Raw genomic sequence first — 25,396 nt, 5'->3', positions numbered from 1 at the left:
TGGTCATTCTCCTCTGACGTCTCTCATTAACAAGGAGTTTCTGTCTGCAGACACAACTGCTCACTGGTTTTGGTTTTATTTTTATTTTTTATTTACTATTCTTTGCAAACTCTAGAGACTAGTGTGCATGGAAATCCCAGGAGATCAGCAGTTTCTGAGATACTCAAACCACCCTGTCTGCCACCAACAATCATTCCACGGTCAAAGTCACGAAGATCAAATTTTTGCCCCATTCTGATGGTTGATGTGAACATTAACTGAAGCTCCTGACCCATATCTACATGATTGTATGCATTGCACTGCTTTTCATAGAATTTTCATTGACTATGAAAACTTTATAATATGATTTGATATAAATTCTTCGCTCACACTTTGAGGTCTGTGTCATCAGAGGTAAATCTGTCTTTTCAAAGTCTTGCTAAGTCCACCATTATATTAACAGTTCATTAAGCATTAAGTCCAGCTACTTTGCAATGAAATATGGTATTCCAGAAGTTTCAGTGCAAGGACCATTACTCTTCTCTTTATATATGCTACCCATATGGCAATATTATTTGGGCACACAATGTAGTTTCACTGCTATGCGGACAACAGACAAATATACTGTATGTAACACAAATACTGTGTACCAATTGACTACACAGCATTGATGGATCAGGCTTAAAATATAGACAATTTAAATGCTGTATTATTCATAGTTATTTAGTCAGGTGGCATGCCACCTAAGAGCTAGTATGTTACGTTATTGTGGAAACCATGTAAGGAGCAAAATTTAGTTTGAAGCTAAATGTTATAATTAATTAACCCCCTTTCCAGGGCATTGCAAGCCCACAATGATTCTATCTGCAGCAAGAAATTCATGAGCTGTCTAAACCATGCTCCTGGACATCTACCATCCAGCAGGTTTTCATTTCAACCCTAATTTGGCACACCTGATTCTACTCATTCGTAGCTCAACATGATCGCTAGCTGTTGAATGAGGTGCACTTTGTTAGGGTTGGAGTGAAAACCTACAGGACGGTAGATCTCCAGGAGCAGGGTTGGGCAACCCCCACGGATTATGCTCATGTTGAAATTCTCATTAATATCTCCACTGGGAGAGTGCATGTCCACTCCTCTGCTTTTTTTCCCACACTTTAGTTTGCACTTCATCTCCAGTTTAACAGACAAACTTGGAGGCACTCGATCAACAGGCGGTGGTTGCTGCTGCATGATGAGATGTTGAAAGTTGAAATCCTCTATTCCAGTGAACTTCATTCTTGGCCTTGGTGGACCAGCAGTCTGCTGGTTTTTGTTTTTGCCTTAATATCAACAACCAATCCGGCCCTAAGAAACCAGGTGAGGAGAGTTAACTGTGTAATCGACCACTGTAACTGATCAAATAATTTTGAAAAGCAGCAGGTCAACCAGGACCAAGAATGAAGAACACTGCTGTGTTCCTAGAGTACGGATTTGAAACCAGATCATGGGGCATGTTGAGCAGTTTACAGTACTATAATCAAATTCACTCACTGTGGCATTCTACATGTGTAACTGGTTACTGTATAAGTTCATCACAATTACTTAAGTACTGAATGCATCAAAAATAAAATCATGAAATAAACACCAATAGAGAACATAATGTTTTTATTTTTAATAGACATCCTAATACCCATTAGAAGGCCCATATACACAGGCAAGATGAGCCATGAAAGAAAAACACATTCTGTACATAAAAGCAGGAAACAGCAGGAAGCCAGCATTGACTCTTCTGTCACACAATGACCTGACACCTCATGGCAAGCATCTATGTTGACTCCTCTGTCAGGTATTGCCTCGCTTCTGAAAGCGCCTGCATGAGGAGACACAACAACAGAGCTGATCAGTGTTCTTCTGTTCACCTGTGAAATGTAATATTTTGTGGTGGAAATGTAATATTGTGTGGAAGTTCAACTAGTTTCTCTTTATTCTCAACAGTACATGAAGAAGTAAACTGAAACTGCAAGTCAACTGCAAGCCCTCTGAATCTGGGATTGGAACTGGAATTGAATGACAATTCAACTGAAGGAACCTACCTTCTGAGGAAGGCAATTTGAAATAGAGACGTGCATTACCTTCTGAATGGCTTCCTTGGCAGGGTTGTCACGTAGAAGTTTGGCCCACTCCAAGGCTCTCTCAAAGTGCTCCACACCGGAGTTGTGGTTTCCCAGCTTAACTGCACAAGAAACATGTAAATCTGTCATTCATAGGAGAGAACTACAAACATCTGATGTGGCCTGGATTTGTCATTCACTCATTTCACCGTTAGCACCTTTGGTTGCTTCCTTAGTCAGTAAAAGAGAGCTTTCATTATCCTGTCTTGACTCAAAGCTTTTGAATTGCCTTTTGAGTCTGTTATTGGCGTTTGTCAATTATTATTATTAACCTTTATACAGGGTAGGTTGACTGAGCACGCTTGCTCTCCTGTTAATGCCCCCCACCACATTGGATATTTCTATACATTTTGGTTTCATGAAGTAGCAATTACAGCACTTTTTATATATAGCCCCCCTTTTCAGGGCACTATGTTTGGGACATATTGTTATGTAAATGAAAGCAGTCATGTTTTGTACTTGCATATCGGTTGCATACAATGACTGCTTGAAATCTGTGACACATATATGTACATATTATCAGGTGCTGAGAATTTCTTGTTTTGGAGCTGTTGCCTTTCGTTTTTTTCTTCAGCATATGAAATGCATGCTTAATTGGATTCAGATAAGGTCTTGGCCAGTCAAGAATATCCAAATTATTGGCTTTGAAAAACACCTTTATTGCTTTTGCAATATATTTGGGGTCATTGTCTTGCTGTAGGATGAAGCACCGTCCAATGAGACTAGACGAGCCTAGATTAAGCTCATATCATCAATGAAGTGAGCCAGAAACAGTGGCAGCCGTACATGGCCAAACCTTAAGACCCCCACCACTATGTTTCGCAGATGAAGGAGGAGTGCTTTGGATCTTTGGTAGTTCCTTTTGGCCTCCACATGTTGCTCTTGCCATCACTAGACATCTGATAGAAGTAAATCTTGGTCTCATCAGCCCATAAGACCTTTTACCAGAACATTGAAGGCTTTTTAGGTACTCTTAAGTAAGCAAATTGTAAACTAACATAACCAAACTAATAGTATGGAACAACAAACAACTATCCATCTGCACCAAAGTGCGCATCTATGAAGCCTGTGTGCTAGCCCATTGATCCGTGGTGCTGAAACCTGGGCAACATACAGAAGACAAGAAAGCAGACATTTCATACTAGATGTCTCCACTCCATTCTGGGAGTCACCTGGAAGGACAAACTATCAAATGAGGAACTGTTCAAGATAACCAAGTCCCAGCCATTATCATCAAGGCTCAAGTTCATCCGTCTTTGCTTTTCCGCCCTGTATGGAACCACATCGACTTCCCTGCTCCATACTTTATGAAGCCCTTGAACAAGGAGTTCGACCAATTGGACGTCCCAGACTGCAATTTAAGGATGTCCTTACTTAATAAGACTTCCAAATTCCCACCAGGTCATGGCCACAGCTAGCTAGCAACAGATCTGGCTGGAGGTCTATGCTGCACGATGGGATGAAACAGGACCACCAACAAACTGACAAAAAGATGAGGATAGAAAGACTCCTTTGATGGCTTTGTCTAACCGTGACATTGTCATTCACAACTGACGTCTGCCAATATAATACAATAATTAATAGTTTGCATCTTGCAGTGTAGCCTCTGTGGTACTGCCCGTAATCAAAACGCTTCCACAGACACTAGTCACTGACACATCCACGTCTGCCTCCTGAAGAGTGTTTCTGATCTGCTAGACCTTTTCTTAATTATGGTTTGAATTATTTATTCATCAACAGCAGAGGTATTCCTTGGCTTACCAAGCCCTTTGCGATTACTGTGCTCTCTTCCTTAAGTCCAAGGTTTAGCCTGTGTATCTGACAGTTTTTTTCTTATTTGTCAGCCTCAAATGGCTGAGAATTTACTTTCATTAGCACAACTCTGGTCCTCATGTTGGTGGTGGAGGTGTTATAGTCTGAGCATGTATGGCTCCAGGTGCTGATTCACATGCCTTCACCGATAAGGGAACTTCAGATAGCAGCAGCATTATTAATTCTGAAGTGTACAGAATCATCTTATCTGCTCAAGTTCAAACAAATGCCTGCAAATTCATCCTTCATCCATGCACTTAAAGAATACAATTTGATATTTCATTTTTATTCTGTTGGTACATTGTACTGTATTGTAATGGCAATCAGCAGTAATAGTATATTAATTCTGGTATCTCTGTTACAGCTTGACTTACTAGAAATACTATTAGCACAAACAATTATAAACTGCCTTTCTGTTACTGCTGCTGTTTAGGAGAGACAGTTCCCCTGCCACAATAGGACCTCACCCTCTGACTGAGCCACCAACACGCTGGCATTCAGCTGCCACTTCTCATCACCCGTCTCATTAGCGGCTTCCAGCGAGCGCGAACCATAGTCCCGGGCCTCCTCAAAGCATTCCAGCTCCAGGTAGCAGCGGCCAATCTCATGGAACAGCCAGGTCTTCTCCAAACTACTACAGACCAAAGGGATCTTTTCTTCCCAGCTGCAAAAAAACAGTTAAATAACACTTGATTATACATGTGAGCACATACACTCAGTGAGCACTTTATTAGGTATTTATTAGACTAATTTTTTTAGACTTATTAAATCTTCTGCTGCTGTAGCCTATCCACTTAGAGGTTTGATGCATTGTGTATTCTGCATACTAAGTGAATTTTGATTTCAGCTTGTCTTTAAAAGTCCTAGTACACACAATCGTGTTCACTCACGCCTCAATTGCTTGCATGTATTTCCCAATCCGGGCGTAAACTCGTCCAATGTTGTCCAGAGCCCTCGACTTTGCATCTGTAAGATTGCTGGTAAAAATAAAAGAGCCAAAAAGCACTTGTAAATTAAATTTTTTAAGTTATGTTCACAAAGCATTTTACATTTATGAGCAAACATAGAATCCAACACGATTTCACACATGTATAAATGCATATTTATAGGACTGCAGCACGTTATACCTGATGAAAGCCTTGATTTCAAGTGTTGACACACCAAGGGAATGTAAGACCTTACAAATCATGGATGATTAGACAGACTGAATGCCAGGTTAATTTGACCATGACAATTAACCCCCTGCTCTTTTGTTAGGTCAAACTGGATCTTTAAAAATGAATGAAACAGGACAGTGCTTCTAAACTTAGTTTTTTATCATCAAATTGAACTAACAGTTTCAATGTCCCTGTCACAGTCATTTATGTAAATGAGGAAAAGCAGTGGTTCCCGAACCTTATGGGACTTCACGTCCCACAATACCCTGCTCAGATAAGATCCCTCCTATTACTACTCTCTACTACTACTACTACTCTCTATTCGATCGCATAATCAGTTCTGAGCCAACAATGAAATGCCTCCTGTAATTGCTAGCGTCTTCATTTTGACAATAAGTCTGTCAAGTGGTACATTATCAAATGCTGGAAATCTTTGCAAATCTAAGCGTATAATATCATAAGCCCTGCTATCATCAAATCACTTGGTAGCTTCCTCAAAGATTGTCAAAAGTCCCTTGTGAAAAACACCCCAAGGGATAATAAATTGGTTGTTGAATGTATCTGTAAATGTGTGTGTATGTCAAATCGTCTGGGCTGCACAAGAAGAATATGGACTCTGAACACGATGTGAGAACACCTGATGCTGGAGTTCTTGTCCAGAGTTCTGTTCTCCTCACCCCTCTACACCCTGCTGTAAAATCCAGCTATGCTTGAAAATTAAGCCGGTCAAGCTGGTCATAAAGCTGGTCTAGCTGGATATGAGCTGGTGAACTAGCTAGTGCTGGTAGCTTGGCTGAGCTGGTAGGTGGTCAACTAGTACCATCACATTACATTACATTTAGCAGATGCTCTTATCCAGGGTGATGTACAGTTGATTAAACTAAGCAGGAGCCAATCCTCTCCTGGAACAATGCAGGGTTAAGGGCCTTGCTCAAGGGGCGAACGGCTGTACGCATTTAATTGAGGGCGGGCTGTAGCATAGTGGTTAAGGTACATGACTAGGTAGCAGTTGGTTGGTGGTTTGATCCCCACAATAAGATCCGCACAGCCGTTGGGCCCTTGAGCAAGACCCTTAAACCCTGCATTGCTCCAGGGGAGGATTGTCTCCTGCTTAGTCTAATCAACTGTACGTTGCTCTGGATAAGAGCGTCTGCCAAATGCCATTAATGTAATGTAATATTGTGGCTACATCTAACCACCGACTTTGCGGGTCCCAGTCCCAGTCATGTACCTTAACCACTACGCTACAGCCCACCTTGTATCAGCAGTTGTACCAGCACAAACCATGTCAAGCTGGGAGCTGGTCTGAACTGGTCAAAATCTAGTTTGAGCTGTTTTTTCAGCAGGGCTTACTTCTGTCTGGACAAGTCCAGATCTTTTTTGTGGCTTTCTAGAGCTCCATCCATGTCCTCCAGATCAATCAGAGCATTTCCAATGCAGCTGTGCAGGTTTCCCAGCACCTCCTTCTTGTTGGGTACAGTTTCCTCTGACCAGCGCTCCACTGTCTTCAGGACCCGCTGTGCCTTCTTAAGGCTCTCTGTGACATTGCCGGCAGCCATAGCTGAAATAAGAGAGCAACCAGAAAAGGTACCATTATGAGCTTAAATTGGTCTCAAACAGAAAATAAATGGGTAATATTGAGCTGGGATTTGACAATCCTGACTTGAGCCTGTAATGTTATACTAAGCCCTTTTATGCAGAATCAGGCAGAATGGTAAAACAAAGGAAATCTAAGCATATAATAGCATAAGCCCTGCTACCATCAAAACACTTAGCAGGTTCCCATGTGAAAAAACCAAAACATAATAAAAGAAGGGATAATAAATTGGCTGTTGAGTGTATGTATACACGTATGTATGTCAAATGGCTGGTGTTCTCTCTTCCATAGGAGCAGAAACATAAAATGGGAAAAAAGAAACACAGTTCAACCCTATTCATTAACTTGCAGTGGGACTCACTGGCATCAATCTCTTCCAGACTCTTCAGCACATAGCCCGTTGGGTCCGAAGGCAGGCTCTGCTCTGCCCTTTTCCACTTCTGCTGCATAAGCTTGCGGTCCCTCTCTCGAGCATAAACCGGTTTCTGCTGCCGCCAAAACTCTGTGCGAGTGTCCAGGTAACTGATGCAGTTGAGGATGAGGTCCTGGACCTTTTCTCCGCTACGCATCTCTCCCTTGATTAGATCTGCACGGCACGTAAGCATCCCCATGATTAAATCCATTTTATTGGACACCACAGACCAAGCGGTTGCAGAGTTTAATCATAGTTGCATGGTTAAACTGAACTGTCTTCGTAAATACAATGTATTGACCAATACAGTTTATGAATGGATACATACCAATTATGTCCCACTGTTGTAAACCCCTGGTCATAGCTAATGACAAACAAAGCCGAACGTGCAACTACTGTTGCAGGCCAAGGTGCGGTTGGGGCGATCACCTTCATCTTTAAGCAGCTTCTCAAGGTATTCCTTGTCACTGTAGAGTTCCCCCAGCAGCTGCTTGGCTGTCTTCTCGCTCTTGGGACTCTTCTTATTCTGCTGATTCTGCTCCTTCTTTGTGGTGCGTGCTAGTCCCTTTGGCTTCACTGATTTCCCCTGCCAACCAGAAGACTTCAGCATCACATGCACCTAATCAGTGGGTGCAGAACCTCTATAATGGAAACAAATTAGAGGAACTCAACTCACCTCCTTCTTCTTTTTGTGAAAAAAGGACAGATCTCCTTTATTCTCCAACTTCACTGATGAAGGGCCTGGGAAACGGACATTACCAATTTTTTCAGCACAACAACACACATCCATTGTAGACTGTAACCGAGTGCTACAATAACAAAGGTTACATTTGGAATGGTTTATACATTTCTTATTGTGAGGAGAAATAACACACAATGGAACAATATATCCTACAGCTGCTGACACTCACTTAATATTCACCTGCATTTTGAATTCATCGTATTGTTTTCTAGTGGAGGTTCACTTTAACTATTCATAAATAATAATGCTATCTATGTAGTTACTTGCTGTACTTACTACCAACTGAGTTGTCAATAGCCTCCTGAGCCTTCTGAATGCCCAGCCTGAACTCCTGGAGCTCTGGACGCAGTTTATGTCCTCGGTGAAAAAATACTAAGGCGAATTCAAAATCTCCCATTGTGTATAAAGCCTCTGCTTTTTGGTAGAGGCCCTGCAGAGTTTTAAACAAGATTGTTTCAGTCACTATTACGTAATAACACAGCTCCATGTTAGTGTACACATTGTAACCCTTTAACATTAGCTCAGAACAACATTCAATATATATAGTTTAGTATTTTATTGTATTGTGCACACATCATTGTATGCGTTTATTTTCTCCTGCAAACATATGAATACAATGTTGGGTACATTGGTAAAATACACTGGTAAAATAGCAAAGCATTTCAGGAATTATTAAATCAATTATTCATTCAGCAAAAATCACACACGCCAGTTGTCATTTGCACCTTGAAAAATTCTTTGTCTTCGTTAAGGGAAGCCTCGGCATCCCTCAAAGCGTTTGCGGAATCCCCCATCTTCACATAGCACTTGGATCTTGCCACCAAACAATTCTTATCATCCGGCTGCAATACCAAAGCCTACGAGAGAGTCCACATTATTGCAACAGTAGCTAGTGGATTTTATTTTATGTACACATGTATTGATGTCCTTCCGACGTCAAAGCTCAATGTGAAAACGTATCTCCCATTTTCGGCTACTACAGTGTTGGTAACATCTCGAAGGACTACTTGTCGAATTCTCTAATTAAATTCCCAGAGAGTCAAATAGCTAAATTTACGTTAGGCTAGCGAGAACGCTAGCTAACGTTAGCTAAACTTACCGTGGTGTAAATTTCAATGGCTTTGATGTATTCGCCTTTGAGGTAAAGCTGGTCGCCTTCCGCCACATATGCAGAAAACGAACTTTTTGGTACCTGATCGCCTTCCTCGTTGTCTGACATTTTAAATGTTTGATTTCCACTTTCTTTCAAAACCAAAAGCCACGTTGGTGTGCAAGTGTAACCCCAGCGCTGTTAACGGTATCCTAGCAACCAGGCAAACACAAATTACCATGCATTACTAAGGTATTGAGAGACACGTTTGCACATTCTAATGTTTGGAACACATGGCTTTAGTTGCCTCCTTTATGCAGGTATTAAGAGAGCTTTCAGTACCTAGTCTTATTTATCACCTTTGGAAACTATTATTGCTGTTGCACATTAAAAGTCAAAGAAGCCATTATGAGACTGAGAAACCAGAACAAAATCACATTCTGACATCAGCCAAACCTTATGCTGACCAAATTCAAATGTTTGGAACATAATTAAGAAGAAAGAGAGCACTGGCGAGCTTACTAAACGCAAAAAGGTATTGGCAGGCCAAAGAAGACCTCCACAGCTGATGACAGAAGAATACTCTCCATAATAAAAATAAATCCCTGTCCAACAGATCAGAAACACTTTTCAGGAGTCAGGTGTGGATTTGTCAATGACCAATGTCCGCCCAAGACTTCATTAACAGAAAAACAGAGGCTACACTGCAAGATGCAAACCACTGGTTTGCCGCAATCACAGAATGGCCAGGTTATTATTGCCAATAATCATATAAAAGATCAACCACAGTTCTGGAAAAAGGTCTGGTAGACGGATGAGATGAAAATGAACTAATAGAGTGATGGCAAGAGCAAAGCGGGAAAAAAGGAACTTCCCAAGACCAAATGTATGAACACTGCTGTCATTTCTACATGGTGAAACAAAAATGCACAAAAATGCCCTTCATTAAAATCTGACAATGTGCAATCTAACCACGTGATTTGTTTTATTACAAATCTGAAATTGTGGAGTAGAGTCAAATAAATGATGGGTCAACATTATGGAGGGCACGGTATGTGCCTGAGACTTTCATTTGGTATCACATCGATTCTGTTGTGATTCATTGCACCCAAGAAATGTAAGAAAGTAAAATGAAAGATGTAACTGGCTGTCTTGGCGTTACAGGGCTATTTAACATCACATACCCACTGCTACTTTTCTGACAAGGGTAGCCTACGTATCCGGGCTGGCAATTTCTAAATAGCTCAATTAGCTACGAGTGCACCAACTACAGAATGGATATTTAAGAATGTTAAACATTTTTAAAGCCGGAGATTATATTATAAACACCTTATTCATTGTCTTCAGAACTAAAATTGTATTATAACGACAAATTAATATCAAGAATTTAAAACTTGTATGTTCCAAAATTCAGATTCATATTAGATTTAGCATTGAACATTTATGGGGTCCTCTTCATTCATATTATTCCGCCTAAAATGATACAAAGAAAAAAAAACTTGATTAAATGCTTCTTTAATTTTTATAACCAAAACAACAAAAAAGTATGGCAGCGCTCCCAGTATACTACAACAGTTATACTATAGTTACTAATTATAAAAATGGTTCATAAGTACATCAGCTCATTAAAACGTAAAATGTCTCTTCACATACTGTTACATTCCACCTACATAATGCAAGTGGAAAGGAATCATACAAGACTGAAACATTTTTCCATTGCCTTGGTGCAAGACAAACACTGGTACAAGGAGGAGACAACCTCAACTGGAGTAGATCCCAAAGTTAGGAGACAAGTCAGTCACATCAAGACCCTGTCGTGTGACCTACCACAAAAACAAGAGCACGAAGAGCCAAACGACAGAAGCCATGCAGGAGCAAGTGGTCTGTTCTGACAGTTGATGTCCTGGCCTTGAACACTAAACATTCTCGCAAAGCAAAGGTCATCTTTTATGCACATATTTTCACATTATATTTTTTGTTCCTGCAGAGTTTAAAAATTAAATTGTGTGGTTTACACCATTTCTGTGTACCTATACTGGAGGCGGGTTCACTGCAATCTTTGTGCCTGACATTGGGCAGTCATCCCTTAAGGCACCACTTAACTGTGAAGACTTGACTGATGAACAGGGTGCCTTCACTACTAATCTTAATGAAGCAAAAAAAAAAGAAGGAAAGAACAGACAAGCAGGCGCTAACCTTGAAATTCATGCTAATCAATCCACAATGTTTGAGGAACAGCACTGCAGGGCAATTGCCAACTTTTTGTAGCGGGGGGCACAAAAGAACCTTCTTTTCACAAATTTATTTTGGATTTGAATTGAAAAAAAAATTGGTTGCACTTCAATAGGAGGTTCCAAATGGTATACGATTTTTTTTTAATTCTCAAAAAAATAAAATTCCAGTTGAGCAGATCACCCGCTCCCCTTGACCGTGGACTATAGTTTGTGATTTTACAATAAATATACATAAAAACGAAAGAAAAACGTAATCAACTATGAACATACATCACTTTACATTCCAGTAAAATGTACAATGCCGCAATAAATTCAAATATCAATGAGAGTCTAACTTTTTTTTCTTTTCTTTTTTAACTCAATGTGTGAAAATTCTGTTCCTACAGACATGACGACAAGACTTGTATTCACAACACCTTCATCCATGGGGTTTACTCGTGCCATTTCGGTGCGCCTACGCCTACGCTCGTCAAACCCTGAAGATATGCTTTGAGTACTTCAACAACAAAACAAGGCTACAATGGGATTCAAGTTGCGCGCACACTACCCGTCCCCCACCAACTACCGTTTTTGCCTTTGTGGGCTTAAACATTTCTGTTACAAAGCGAACTCAGCCAGGGCTTCACATGACTATGGAGAGCATAAATGTCTTGCCTCAGGGTCTGTAGAATTCAAGTTTCCATTTGCATTTTAATTCCACTGTCAGGTTGAGAATCACCATACTATTCAGATAGGAAAACTTTCATTTGGGTACGTGTGTTTGATGCTTACCATCCCATTCCTTACAAAAAGTAATTTTTTTTTTTTTTTCATTTTTTTTTTTTTTCATCTTAGAAAAAGAAAGCATGCCATCGACTTTGCTCGGGTGAAATTGAAATCCAATGTTTTCTGTCCAGTTTTGGATTGATAAAGGGCAGCATCGCAAAATGATAATCCATGATCTCTGGACAATGTCAAATTAAAATAGAAAGTGGTACATTTTTATTTGAAATTTTAGTTCTTTGTGGTCAATTCCATCATGGCACCAGACTGAGGAACACAAAGGTCAGGGACATTGGATGTAGGGCAGGAGGCGAGTGAATAATGTCCATGATGGGGCTACTGCATACACACTGGGAATCTCCATTTTAGCCAAACTGGAAAAAGAAATTTCCTGGTGCAGATGCTGTGGGGGACAAGGAAGGAAAATAAAATGCTTATCCATATCAAATTTCGATTCAAAGAAAAAGAAAAAGAAAAATTGTCAAAAGGTAAAGAAGTGACAATTTCACAGAAATTGGTATACATACATGAATTTGTTTCAAAGCTGAATCCTCCAGGTCCTCCGAAGAAAGCCTTGAAGATGTTGTTGGCATCAAAATCTGGAAGACAGAGACACTTGTGATTAAACACACGGGCAAGCCTACTACACCACACAAACTACAATGAGACATGAACGTCAGCCGACTGGCAATATTTCCCTTCAACTTTGAAACTGCTGAGTCAGAGCACATAAAAATGACGGTAAATACAGCTATTAATATGACATCCCGACCACGTGTACCTTTAACTATGCCATTCAAGTTATCCAAGTTAGTGGAATCGGTTGTCAACAAATTCCTTTTCCCCACCCCACACAAACAATAAAATAAATCACTTGTCACTTAAGATAAAAATGACATTAATACTAGATTTAACAAGGTAACAAATGTAAAGAATGCAAAGGGTTAAGGAAAAAGTCATTAATGGTTGGTAATGTAAATAATACAGCACCATGCACTTTCTATGTAAAATGTAGCTGAGCAGAGGGGCTTGAAATACAGCCCAACCAAACCTCAAAAGAAACAAACAGAAACTTCTGGAAAAGTCCACGCTGTAATTGTTTTCTCGGTTCTTTCTGGGACCCTGCAGGACAGTAAAGGAAGAAGGGAGAGAGGCTGACCTCCTGCGTTCATGCCATCGTCTTCCAGATCATGGCCGCTGTCATAGCGGGACTTCTTCTTGGGGTCAGACAGTACGGTGAAGGCCTCTCCCACCTCCTTGAACTTCTTCTCCTCCTCCTTCTGCACCTCGGTGGTGGCTGCGCTGTGTCGATCTGTTGAAAGAGTGTCTTTGTATTTTTGTGGGTAGGCGGAGGGTTGCCAGTTCGATCCCGCCTTGGGTGTCAGTGTCCCTGAGCAAGACACCTAACCCCCACTTGCAAGGCAGCCGATTGCCGTTGGTATGTTAGTGTGTATGAATGGGTGAATGAGAAGCATCGATTGTACAGCACTTTGGATAAATGCACTATATAAATCCATAGGGAAGAGGGATGAAAACACAAAGAATTACAATTTTAAGCGATTCATTTTTAAAAACGACACGCGATCGACCAGCATGCCTAGACGTAGCCTACTTGAGCACTGCGTCAATGTAAATGCGAATCCTTAATTTAGCAATTAGGCCATTATCTGACTTTAGGCTATTAACATTAATCCAATGTGGTCATTTAAATGAAACTACTTTAAGATGGCGCAAAAATAAAGTTTGAAAATGCAATTACATTTTTGTCATTAAGCTAAAGCATTATTTTTTCGTTGCCATGAAGATACGATCCCTACTGGTCAAAAAGCAATACTGGTTACAGCATTAACCGTTTTCAAAATGGGATGGCAACCATTTACTGAACCTGATGATTTGTCACATCCCTAGTGGTAAATAAAATGATACTAGAACTTCATTTAAATTCTTGTGTGTCCAGAATAATTGTGTACCGAGACACTGCCAGAGTATATTCCAACATAGTGGACCATGACGATCATGAGATGCCTACGAGAGCACTGCCTCTGCCAGGGTTAGCCGTACCTGGGTGGTGCATTAGAGCCCGTTTCCGGTACGCCTTCTTGATTTCATCTTCTGTGGCATTTTTGCCCACCCCCAGCACCCTGTAGTAATCTTTCCGTTTACTCTTCTTCAGCTCCAACTGTGCAGTCTTCAGGAGGTGTTTGTGTTCTAGGGAAATGGAGGCCCACATTAAGCAGGGCTCAAAAATAATGCTTGCCAGGGCAGGTAAAAAACAGGTGTCAGAAATCATGCTCAACCACCTGCTCGACTGGGCAAGGGATGACTTGGAGCCAATTCACAATTAAAGCTAGCACGGAAGTAGAATTGCTTATGAGGGGAAAAAAAAGGGTTATACGGCCGGGTCAAACTGGTCACAGAGACCACTAGCCAATCAGAACATTCGTAAACTAAATAACACCACCTCATGATATTTCATTACAGCACCACACTACTTTTTAAGGATGAGGGTGAACTAAGAAATGCATAGTAAACTGGCGCTGTCCAGGCAATGTTTATGCATTTCAAGTTAATGAACATTTGTCACCATCTTTATCAACTTACTCTTAACGGAGCTAATGTTAGGAGAGTACCTGGTTCAAAAATAGCATTCATCCAGCTAGTAAGTACACAGCAAGGTACTGTGGTCTAACAATGAACTAGTTGCTAATTCACAATACACAAACTGAATTGGTGATCAATGTGCATTGACTGAACATAAAAAACACATGAAAATAAAATTTCCCAATTGTTATAGTAATGGATATTGTTGCAATGGTAAAGCAATTAACTTGGCCAAAACTGTCCAAACTGGGTTTCACACACTGGTCAACCGCCAGTTTACCAACTGATCAGCCTACAGTGTATAGTCAACTAGTCCACCAGTTCACCACCAGCACACTTTACCAGCTTGACCAGCTTTGCCTAGCATGGAACCAGCTAGAAGGGTCAAAAACACCACTTAAACAATCTTAAACCTGCTTAGAAACCCAGCGAGTGTTATGGTTTTTTATTGTTGTTGGGGTTTTTTGTGTCATGTACCGGTCATGTCATTTAAATTTAGCCATATCCAGGCATGTATAAATTTAGATAGAGAAAGTATGAAAAAAACCTTAATATTGAACCGAAATTAAATCCGTTTAGCAAGAAGTATATTTTGTAGAAACATTTTATGCTCTTAGATCGCCATCTGGTGGACTCTTCTTCTGTTGCAGGGCATACTTTGCACAACATAACAGTAGGTGGGACTCGGAGTTTGCTCCAGAGCCAAATTTTTCTAGTGTTTTGCAACCTTTTTTAACCCTGCCGCCCGCCCCTTCTCTGAATACAGAATGCCAGTAATGAACAGTATTCATTATCACCACTCATCAGTGCAAACTCAACTCAAGCGAGCAGAGACAAGTATATGTGTTCCAACAAAGCATGCAATACTAACTGCTGCTGATCACCCCTCTGTAAGTTGGCCTCACTGGAATGAGTCAGTGGAAGATGCCTCACTGTCAGCTGATCTACAACTGAACACCTCATCGCCCAACAGGGTCAGACCGTTTGCGTGCGAAAATGGCGTCATCCAAGCAAAAAGAGACGCTCCCTTCTCAAGGCAACACTGTAGCCAATTGTCCATCACTGTGCAGAGCTGCAGACCACAGACCGCACTGACGTGGATTGTGTTTGACACCAGGCTTAGGGGCTTATACGTGCTCTACAAGAACCGCAAGGGAACGAACAACCAAGCAGCCCCGATACGGTTTCATTTTCACGATTTCACACTGTTCATTTCACCAGTCACGGTCTGAGCTGGCTACTGAGGTCTCACACAGATGAGATATAAATATCGCCTTCATGCGGCTGGCACTATCCAACAATCTCATCAATAAGAAATTTCTCATTGACAATCGTTGACGGTCAAATTGTGGACTGGCGACCTGTCCAGGGTGTATTCCTGCCTTTCGCCCAATGAATGCTGGGATAGGCTCTAGCCCCCCTGCACCCTGTTCAGGATAAGCAGGTTAAGATAATGGATGGATGGATGGACATACAAATTGGGGGAGAAACTATTCTGTGTCCCCCCCCCACAAAGTTTAGGAAAGGCAGTGCTAGAATGTGCATAGCATCGAGTATGGCTCACCCTTTGTTTTCTCTGTCTGATAGACCTTCTCGTAGTCCCGCACAGCTTCTTCATACTGCTCTGTGTCCATGTAGCTAAGTATCAAATAAACATAACCATAACTTGGGTTTCCAAACCATGAACACTTAACCCAAATATAAGGGGCTGGACACATGGGCAGCAAGCACCTAAAAGCCAGTTCAGTCTGGCCTGCGTAGAGGTCTGTAAATATGGGATTCCATTCAAGATTCATTACAACTTGGACAGGAATGTGATGTTAGCATTACATCTTTTGACACGCAGCAGACATGCCACGAGACAGAAAGAATAAAAACCACGAACCACTGCGCTCTCCGCAGATAGGCTTTGATATACGTCTCGTCCAGCTTCACGGCACTCGAGCAGTCTTCGATGGCCTGTTCTAGTTTCTTCAGCTGCGGAGAATGAGGAAGAACATTTTATCAAGGGAGACCGAGCCCCGGGGAAGCTCAGCAGATCTATTCACAGAGACACAGAGAGAGGGGAGAACAAAATTAAGCCGTGACCCTTTTGTGCGGAACCGGTTCCAGGCTCCTGGGAAAAGTACTCAAAGGGCCAGTGAAGTCAGGCTTGGATCACTTCACCTGAGCAGCAAAGGCCAGCTGCACATCCCCACACTAGTTTACTGCTGGTAAATCCGCTGGGAGCTTTAGACTGGTTCTTAAAGATTTGTCCTCCTCACCTTGGAGCCCACCGTCCCACGGTTGCAGTAAAGCTTGGCGTTGGTTTTGATGTTGTTGGGGTCTATTGTCAGCGCCTCGGAGTACAGCTTGTAGGCCTCGTCGTAGTTGCCCTCCTTAAAGGCTTTGTTCCCCTCCTCCTTCTTGGCTTTTAAGGCTTTGGCATTCTGATGGGAGGAGATGACAGCACAAGACAACAAAATGGCATCGATGAAACCAAGCTTATTAATCCGAGGGGATTTTAAAGCTCAGCCGCCTGTAAATAACTTGGCAGGGGATAATGACCCTTTGCACAATTCATAGGAAGAATGAAAATATTTTGAAGCGTAAAGAATTATCACTGAGAATTTTTTCTTGAATTTGCAAATCATCATTACCATTTTGACATCCGGCTTTCAAATGATCCCTGGTTGACTGGGACATACACTATTATTTTGCATAGCAATGAGATATGACAAAATGCTGAGCGGTTGCTTGGAGAGATGCAGAACACTTGGGCTTCATATGCCGCCATAGTAAAGGAATGTAAAGGGCTCCATTTGCCTAACATTGATACAAGATACACATTTTCCCTCAGCAGAAAGATAGATTTTCACGCAGAAGCAGAACAGTGGACGATCCCTGTCTCGGTCTACAGGTCCTGTGACCAGGGCCCTACCCTGCAGTCCATAAGTATTTGGACAGTGGTACAATTTCTGTTGTTTTGGCTCAGTGCTCCAGTACATTGGATCAAAAGCATAGAATCAAAAATAGATACTGAAAGCTCTCTAACCCACAAAACATTATATAATATGCATATCCCATGTATTCCTTTTATAAACAAACAATTTAACATCGTTATAATGTGCCTCACAAACTGGAATAACCAAAGAAAATGAATACAATAATTTAGCTTCATACAAATGAATGAGAGCATGCTAGCTAGCTGTCTGTGGAAAGAGTGTGGATAGCAGGAAACTATAGCAACGTCAATATTCTGATTACCACCTGCAGTAACTTACTGGTTCACCTGTAGTAACCTAACTGTGGGGGGGTTTCATTTAAAATCCAATGTGCTGGAGCGGAGCCAAACGAACAGGAATTGTTACCACTGTCCAAATACTTACGGACCGCAGGGTATAGGTGCGGGGGCACTCACTCTGCAGGCCAGGCGGGCCTTCTCGTGGTCGGGGGCCATGCGCAGCGCCTGCACAAAGAACTGCACGGCCTTGTCAATGCAGTCCTCGTAGTACAGGCACAGGCCTCTGACATACAGGGCGTCGCCGTTCGTGGATTCCATCCGCAGGATGTCGCTGTGGGCGGGGGGAGAGGCGAGTGAGACCGGCTACCGAGGACACGGGGAGGTCAGTGTATAAATACAGACACAGCAACCGCAAGAGAAACCAACGGGGAAAAAACTCATCCACACAGGGCAGCTGTTTCGCTCACCGCCCATGCGTGCGTGTCCATGGTCACACGCACAAGGAGAAAAACACGGAGTAAACCAATCGGAAAAAGAAAATTGCCAAGAGGGCGCAAAGATTCAGAAGGCCGGCCCTATATGTAGCATACATTTAACAACAGCAGATGGGGGGGAAATATTTTTAATTTGCTGTGAAACATGAACATGAGTCCAATGGGAAAATAGGCTTTTTGAGTGAAAATATAGCCACCACTCAGAGGCGATTTCATATCATTTGCCGAAACAAATAACTCAAAGGCTGGCCCCTTGGGTCTTCCAGCGAGGGTTTTAGAAGCCATTGGCCCAGAGGGGGAAAGAACAGCCTGAAATTATTCATGCTGCAGTAAGAAATCACATGAGCACATTGCCTGCAGTCCCCAAAGGGAAAGGGGGTACAATTATAAAGGCAACTGCTGTAACCCATATAACACAGTGATGAAACCAGCCCCACCAGCTGGTTCAATAGCATTACTCAGTACTGACTGGGTACTTGGGGATAATATCCTGCTAGCTCATGCAATACATTCATCAGCATCGCCCACAATGAACCCGGAAGTTGCATTTCCTTAAAAGTTAACCATCTACTATTCCATCATTTTCCTCTTTAACCACATAAATTTACAACAATTACAAAGCGTTAGGCTGGAATTACATTGGATGCGTTCACGGTGCAGAGCTTGCTTTCTTTCAGTGCCTGTGCTAGTGGACCCCAGCTGTTGCACAGGGTGCTTAGTATGTATGTAGGGCACGGGTAGTACGCACAACTGGTCGCATACTTTTGTACTCTCGCTGAATTTCTCTGCACAATGCTTTCACAGAAATAGTGTGGAAGTGCACTGTTGATGGTCATATTTACACCATGTCCCTATAGAAAAATAGCCCTTGACTATATATTTGATAAGCAACCTATTGTCATATCTAATGCAATTACACTAAAGTACAGCGGACTAAGGCGTTTCGGTCAGGAGGGGGGCAGACTGTACCTGGCCACAGACTGAGCTTCTGGGTAACGGCCCAGCAGGGCCAGACACTCCGCTTTCAGGATCTTGAAGCGATGACAGGCAGGGGCAATCTCCAAGGCACGGTCCATACAGAAGACCACCTAAAGTAAAAAATATATATAAATAAATAAACTTATTTTATTCCCATTAACTTTGGTTTTACGGTTATAATGATTTATGCTTTTATTATATTCATCACAAAAAAAAAAAAAAAAAAAAGAGACTACATTTTAAGTGAAATGCTTGCATTTGCTGACAGTATCGGACACATTTTGAAAAATTGAGTGCTTGCTTTCCACTGGTCTGACAGCGAGACTGGCTGCTGTTAGCCTGTCTGTGTGCCATGTACTGTCATCTCGTGACGACCTGCACGTGATGATGTTGCTGAACGTAACGGTCTCATGTTAACATAACATTCAGAACTAAATAAATTAGCCTCATTCATGTTAGTATTGTGTCTCGCCATGTTGAGTCTATGGACAATTCACGACAAAATTTGGAATTTTGAGGTCTAATTCAAATAGAATAAAATGTACAGTCATGAAATTTAAAAAAGCTAATTTTTCTGAATTAACCACATGAGTGGTCTCGTGTCGGGAACTGATGTATTTAAATTGAGATTTCTGTGCAAAAAAGTCATTGTTTTATGCTAATTTGTTAAGGGTATCCATAACACAGAAATGGCCCAACGTAGCAATACTTCAAATCAGTAGTTGGCGAGCCCATTGCCATTGTAGTAGACCTGCGAAATGGCATTAAGATTGGTTTTGAAGCAGGTGAAATATTCACCCTGAATTCATTTTGAATGAAAGTGCCGACCAACGCAAACATATAGCGAGTGCGGATGGCATTTTTTACTTCATCGGAGTTAAAGAGCACCGTCATGATCTTACAATTACATTCTGTGAAACCTGCTTTCCTTCTGACCCTTTATGAGAGTTGTTTCAACAATATTTAATAAGCATTTGTGGCACATTACTCACTACAGCGCTACGCCAATGCAGACCATTTACTATACACCAGGTTGCAGAAACAAACGGCATACTCGCAAGCGAAAAACAGAAAGCGAAACATACCTTTCTAAAATCCCTCTTCTCAAAGCCAAACTCCGCCATCTTCTCATATTCCAGCACAGCTTTTGCGTTCCTATCCTGAAACCAACAACGTTTTTTGTGTGGTTTTGTTACTTTAAAAAACAAATGTGACTGTGAATCACTGACATTACTCGGTCATGAACAAGTGGCAGGTTAAAGCATCAATTCAATTAATCAATTTCAGAATATTCTGAATGCTTGATAATACATGTAATGAATACAAAGAAAATTCCTTGGTCAATATGGCCAAAACATTACTGGTCCTGAGCCTACTGGCTGAGAGACCCACCTCCTTCTGCGCCTGGGTATTGACGGGTTCCAGCTCTAGAACCTTCTGGAAGCAGCGGCTGGCAGCCCTGGAGTTCCCCAGAGACAAGTGGCACTTCCCCTCCCGCAGATGACCCTGCAGGCAGATGACACATGCTCACGACTCAACATGGAGAATATTGTGAGAGGACCATGTAAATATGACTGTCTTTAACTTAACCAAGAAAATACATAGACCATTGCAACCATTTAAGACAGATCATGTGGTGTATGAATTAAGAAATCACAACATAAGCACTGACTAACAAAAGCCCACTCCAAGAGATTTGAAAATGAAGAACTCATTTCGAGTAGCATCCAAACATCGCCCCAGACTCCTGACACCAAAGCCTATAAGATCTGTGCATTTCCCCATTTGCCAAGTAATGCTCTTCCACTGTGAACAGCACCACAATTCCAGGCACTGTCACTTTCTGCTTAGGCTAAGCTAGCCAGGAAACGCAGCCCTGTTCAGCGTCGACCTTCATGAAGCAGTCGTCCAGTCGAACGGCCTGCTGGGAGTCCTCCAATGCCTCTCGGTATCGACTCAGCATCATCAGGGTGGCAGCCCGGTTCCCGTAGTAACTGGCATTCTTTGGGCAGGTGTCTGAGAGACGCATTCAATTCACATCAAGAGTCAGACCAAATCAAATTAATTTGTTACCGCAGGCTATCAATACAGGGCCCGCACTCCAAGTCGCACCCAGAAAGGGAATTCAATAAAAATCCACATTTATAAAAACTTTATTAAATGTTCCGTGTAACTTACAGGAAACACCTCTGTTCTCAGCTGTGTTCGCATTTCTGACCCGAAGGATCTAATACTTGAATAAGGATCTAATACTTCAATAAGTACTTAAATAAGAATTTAGAGTAGGTACAAAAACACCTTTAAAAAGGATTTTAAACTTCAGAAACACATTTCTGTGGCTTGACAGTTAGTCAGGGAACCATAAATGGCTTCAAGCATCAAATATTCGAGTCACAATTCAGTATTGGGACAGAGCAAGTGTAGACTATTGAGTCTTACCTATAGCCCTTGTGTAGTAGTTGAATGCCTCCGAGTAATCCTTCTTGATGTAAAACGCATTCCCTTGCTCTTTGAAACCTTCTGCTTCCCTAGGGGATGTGTGAAAAACACAGACAGAACAAGACAGGACAAGAAAGAGAGATTTACAGGTAAGTGAAAGGCTGTTCAGGGTCGGGGATAAGGAAGCATGTGAAAAAATACATAAAGCACAGAATTATGCTAAATTATAAATATGGTCCCTTTTTTTTTTTTTTTTTTTTTTTCCCCAGTCGATTTACCCATAACATTGTGCTTGGAAAATGTCATCAACCCAGAATGAACATGGTGTTATCATTAAAGGGGGCTTCCAACTTTCCAAAAAGTAAGATTGCAGTTTCTTTTATTAAAATAAAATTTGGGCTATACAGGTAGTACACGAGTGGCACGTTCACTTCACTGCAGAGATGGAAAGAATTGTGCTAACTGGCCCTGGTCTAAACATAGAAAGGGCAGGAGCAGCCAGATGGCGTAATCTAATCAGAGCGGAGAAACTGCTCAGGACGTGGCAAAGATTTTAGGGGCTCGCCAAAACAGAAGAGGCTTGTTCACAGTAATCTGTGGTGGGACAAGCTTCCCAGACCCCCTTGCTCAGGCAAACTTGCCTGCCGGAATTAAACTGCAGTTACGATTAGGTTGCGTTTTTCAAATGTTTATGCACTGAACCTACAACGGTCAAGATTTGCAAATAATATAGTTCCTATCCATTTCAGAGAAGATTAATTGCATTGTCCGGACGGGCAGAGAAGAGGATGTCTGACTATAATGCAACATGGAGCTGAAAATGGAGACATCGAAGTTACTTGTACTTATGGGCCACTGCTCTTAATTCTACTGGAGGGTTATTCTGTGAAAAATCAACCAGGGTTGTGGAGAGTGACAACTCCAACTTTGCTCAAACTGCCACCCAAAAAGTTACTTGCAAGTGGAAATCGGGGTTTGTGTTGATTTTGGGGTGTCAAAGCATTAAAGCAGGGGGAAATATTTTGGTTCAGAACAGCCAGAAAGAAAATGTATTAAATAGACTTGGCATGTCGTAATCACTTCAAAAAGGTAGGTAGATCCACTTTTGTACAAAAACATTGAGTTCATACTGTAATGCTTTGGCATGTTTTGATCGATTCAAACAGGACCTCAATTTACAGGACCATACATATATATCCTTGTGGCTGTTCTGAACCAAATATCCATCCATCCATCCATCCATTATCTTAACCCGCTTATCCTGAACAGGGTCGCAGGGGGGCTGGAGCCTATCCCAGCATACATTGGGCGAAAGGCAGGAATACACCCTGGACAGGTCGCCAGTCCATCGCAGGGCACACACACCATTCACTCACACACTCACACACTCATACACTCATACACTCATACACTCATACACTCATACACTCATACCTATGGGCAATTTAGACTCTCCAATCAGCCTAACCTGCATGTCTTTGGACTGTGGGAGGAAACCGGAGTACCCGGGGGAAACCCACGCAGACACAGGGAGAACATGCAAACTCCGCACAGAGAGGCCCCGGCCGACGGGGATTCGAACCCAGGACCTCCTTGCTGTGAGGCAGCAGTGCTACCCACTGCACCATCCGTGCCGCTTGAACCAAATATCAGCAAGTGAAATATTAAAAAAGGATTGCCAAGCGGTACAATGTAGCATTTTTGAATGACGATAACCTTTTCTCCTGAGCAGTATTATGAAAATCATAAGTCCATAATCTATAAGTATACAGAAAATTGTCAATTACATGTTTTCAGTTTTTTTCGACTCTTCAAACCCCAATTACCACTTGCAATGACTTTTTGGGTGCCACCCCTCACTTTTTAAGAGCCAATATCTCTAAAATTACAAATCCAATGAGGCTAATGTTTTGCATGTTCGGTATTCAATATATAAAAAAGCATTTACACAAAGTTTGAGCAAAATTGGAGTGGTCATACTCCCCCCATTCCATAGATTTTTCACAGAATTACCCTGGTAGGGTTGTTCTCTGCGTGCAAGATATGCAACACTGTGCAACAACGAGACAGCGAAAAATAGTTTTCATCCTCCAAGCTGCGCACAACAAACTGACTTATATTCACAATGTGACAGACCTCGAAACACATCTTCTGGCACGTAACCAACAGCGACTGCTGAATATTATATGCAACAGTCAAGGTCTATCCTGCCTTCTAGAATTATCTCCAGCTTTGCTTAAGATGCAATAAAAATGAGAACAGAACCTCAAGTATATTCGAAACAATTAATCAAGCAAATACTAATTAAAAAATGACATCTGAGGGTGTGGTTTTAGAGTGCGTAAAGACATTCTAGTATTGCGTTTTCACACAGGTATTCGTTGGCCTACCTCGCCTGGATCATGACCAAGAACGAGAATTCCCTCTGATGCAAGCTTAGATCCCCCAGTATAATTCCCCCAGATTTACATTTTTTATCGTGGTTTTATGATTCAATCTAAAATGTGCCATTCGCAATTTTAAAAATGTGTTTGTTATAGTGAGGCCTACTTAAAAATACAACTTCCATCGTAATTATGATTAAAGCTATATATTGTGAACTAGACTACACTGCGGGCATTACCAAAAATAGACATTACCTGCATTACCTCTTTTGAAAATAACTGGTCCAGCAATGCTTGTCACAGCTCATTCAACTTAGAAGGCTGATATTACCAGTTTTATCATTTCAACAATACCCTCGATGTACAATGAATACCTCTATGCTGTAAACCAGTGATTAACTAACGTAACCAATTTATCCCAAACTACAATAATTCCACGTGACATAGCAACATGCGTTTAACCTTGAAGATGAAGTTAAATTGGCAGGGTAAAAAGTAGCAAATTTCGTTAATTAATTTAGCAAACACTAATTAGCCGAGTTGGCTAACTCATGTCCCAAAAATAAAAACGAGTCGGAAGAAAACCTGGTTCGCATCCATTCGAACTAGACCGTTTGCGAATCGCATACCAGCATGTTCAGACAGTGCCTGCTAACATTAGCCTATCTATAATAAAATAAATATTACTAGAGAAGCCTGCTAACGTTAACACATTCAATGCGCAGTGTTAGCTAACCCTACGCAATTCAGATTGTCCTCAAGCGAACCATGATGCCAGCTGGCGAGATGAACTAAACGGCTGCATTTCTTAGCTACCCCTTGGCTAGATTAACTAAACAGCTGCATTTCTTAGTAGCTACATAACAACGGTCATATTTCAGACATGGTTCCTTTTGGGGGATTTGGGGCGATTAGTCAAAATGCGTGTCGAATATACACTATTCTATCACCAAAAACTGTAAATGCGAGAATGGGACTCGTGTCTCTATTAAAGACGGTAACTTAAAGTTAGCTAGACTCGCTGTTGTTGGGTTTAGCCAACTAGGCCCCGATAGCAACCAACAACACAGGGCATAGTTCATGTTATATTACTAAAGAGAGCAGTGGTAGCTATCTTCAGTTTTTACCACTTCTAAGAGTAATGGTTGTCTGCGAGCTTAGAGAAATATATTGAGAATCATTACTAACCTCTCCATCTCCTCTTCGCTCAATATTTGTGGCTCCGGCTCCATGGGCATATCGCAATCAACAGCCGCCATTTTACTGCCGGGGATAGAAGGACCTCACTTCCGGGACCATAGAGATTACAGCTCACAATACAAACATGCCGCAAAAAAAC

The 25,396-nt window shown here is 41.6% G+C and overlaps 2 protein-coding genes across 4 annotated transcripts; both read right to left on the bottom strand.

Moving 5' to 3' along the window:
- Window positions 1–1,609: 1,609 nt before the first annotated feature.
- On the bottom strand, window positions 1,610–10,308 carry odad4 (outer dynein arm docking complex subunit 4). 3 transcript variants are annotated; one of them, XM_061226459.1, is made up of 12 exons: window positions 9,465–10,308; window positions 8,952–9,154; window positions 8,578–8,709; window positions 8,129–8,282; window positions 7,787–7,851; window positions 7,540–7,711; window positions 7,060–7,284; window positions 6,455–6,662; window positions 4,835–4,921; window positions 4,412–4,608; window positions 2,094–2,194; window positions 1,610–1,831 (listed from the first exon to the last, which is right to left on the bottom strand). In XM_061226459.1, the coding sequence occupies exons 2-12, from the start codon at window positions 9,069–9,071 to the stop codon at window positions 1,787–1,789; spliced, it is 1,506 nt and encodes a 501-aa protein (XP_061082443.1). In that variant the 5' UTR covers window positions 9,072–9,154; window positions 9,465–10,308; the 3' UTR covers window positions 1,610–1,786. The 3 variants fall into 3 exon arrangements, with proteins under 3 accessions (XP_061082443.1, XP_061082434.1, XP_061082451.1); XM_061226450.1 differs by having other exon boundaries at window positions 8,952–10,308; XM_061226467.1 differs by having other exon boundaries at window positions 7,540–7,696; window positions 8,952–10,308.
- A 133-nt stretch (window positions 10,309–10,441) lies between these two features.
- Window positions 10,442–25,391, bottom strand: LOC133116651 (dnaJ homolog subfamily C member 7-like). Its single transcript, XM_061226479.1, has 14 exons — window positions 25,246–25,391; window positions 21,674–21,762; window positions 21,126–21,250; window positions 20,627–20,740; window positions 20,320–20,394; window positions 19,226–19,344; window positions 17,940–18,093; window positions 16,804–16,968; window positions 16,425–16,516; window positions 16,104–16,177; window positions 14,000–14,146; window positions 13,098–13,250; window positions 12,466–12,537; window positions 10,442–12,341 (listed from the first exon to the last, which is right to left on the bottom strand). The coding sequence occupies exons 1-14, from the start codon at window positions 25,314–25,316 to the stop codon at window positions 12,304–12,306; spliced, it is 1,488 nt and encodes a 495-aa protein (XP_061082463.1). The 5' UTR covers window positions 25,317–25,391; the 3' UTR covers window positions 10,442–12,303.
- Window positions 25,392–25,396: the final 5 nt, after the last annotated feature.

Source organism: Conger conger, chromosome 2 (assembly GCF_963514075.1).
Source record: "Conger conger chromosome 2, fConCon1.1, whole genome shotgun sequence".
Classification (NCBI taxonomy): Eukaryota; Metazoa; Chordata; class Actinopteri; order Anguilliformes; family Congridae; genus Conger; species Conger conger.
This window is presented reverse-complemented; position numbering and strand designations above follow the sequence as displayed.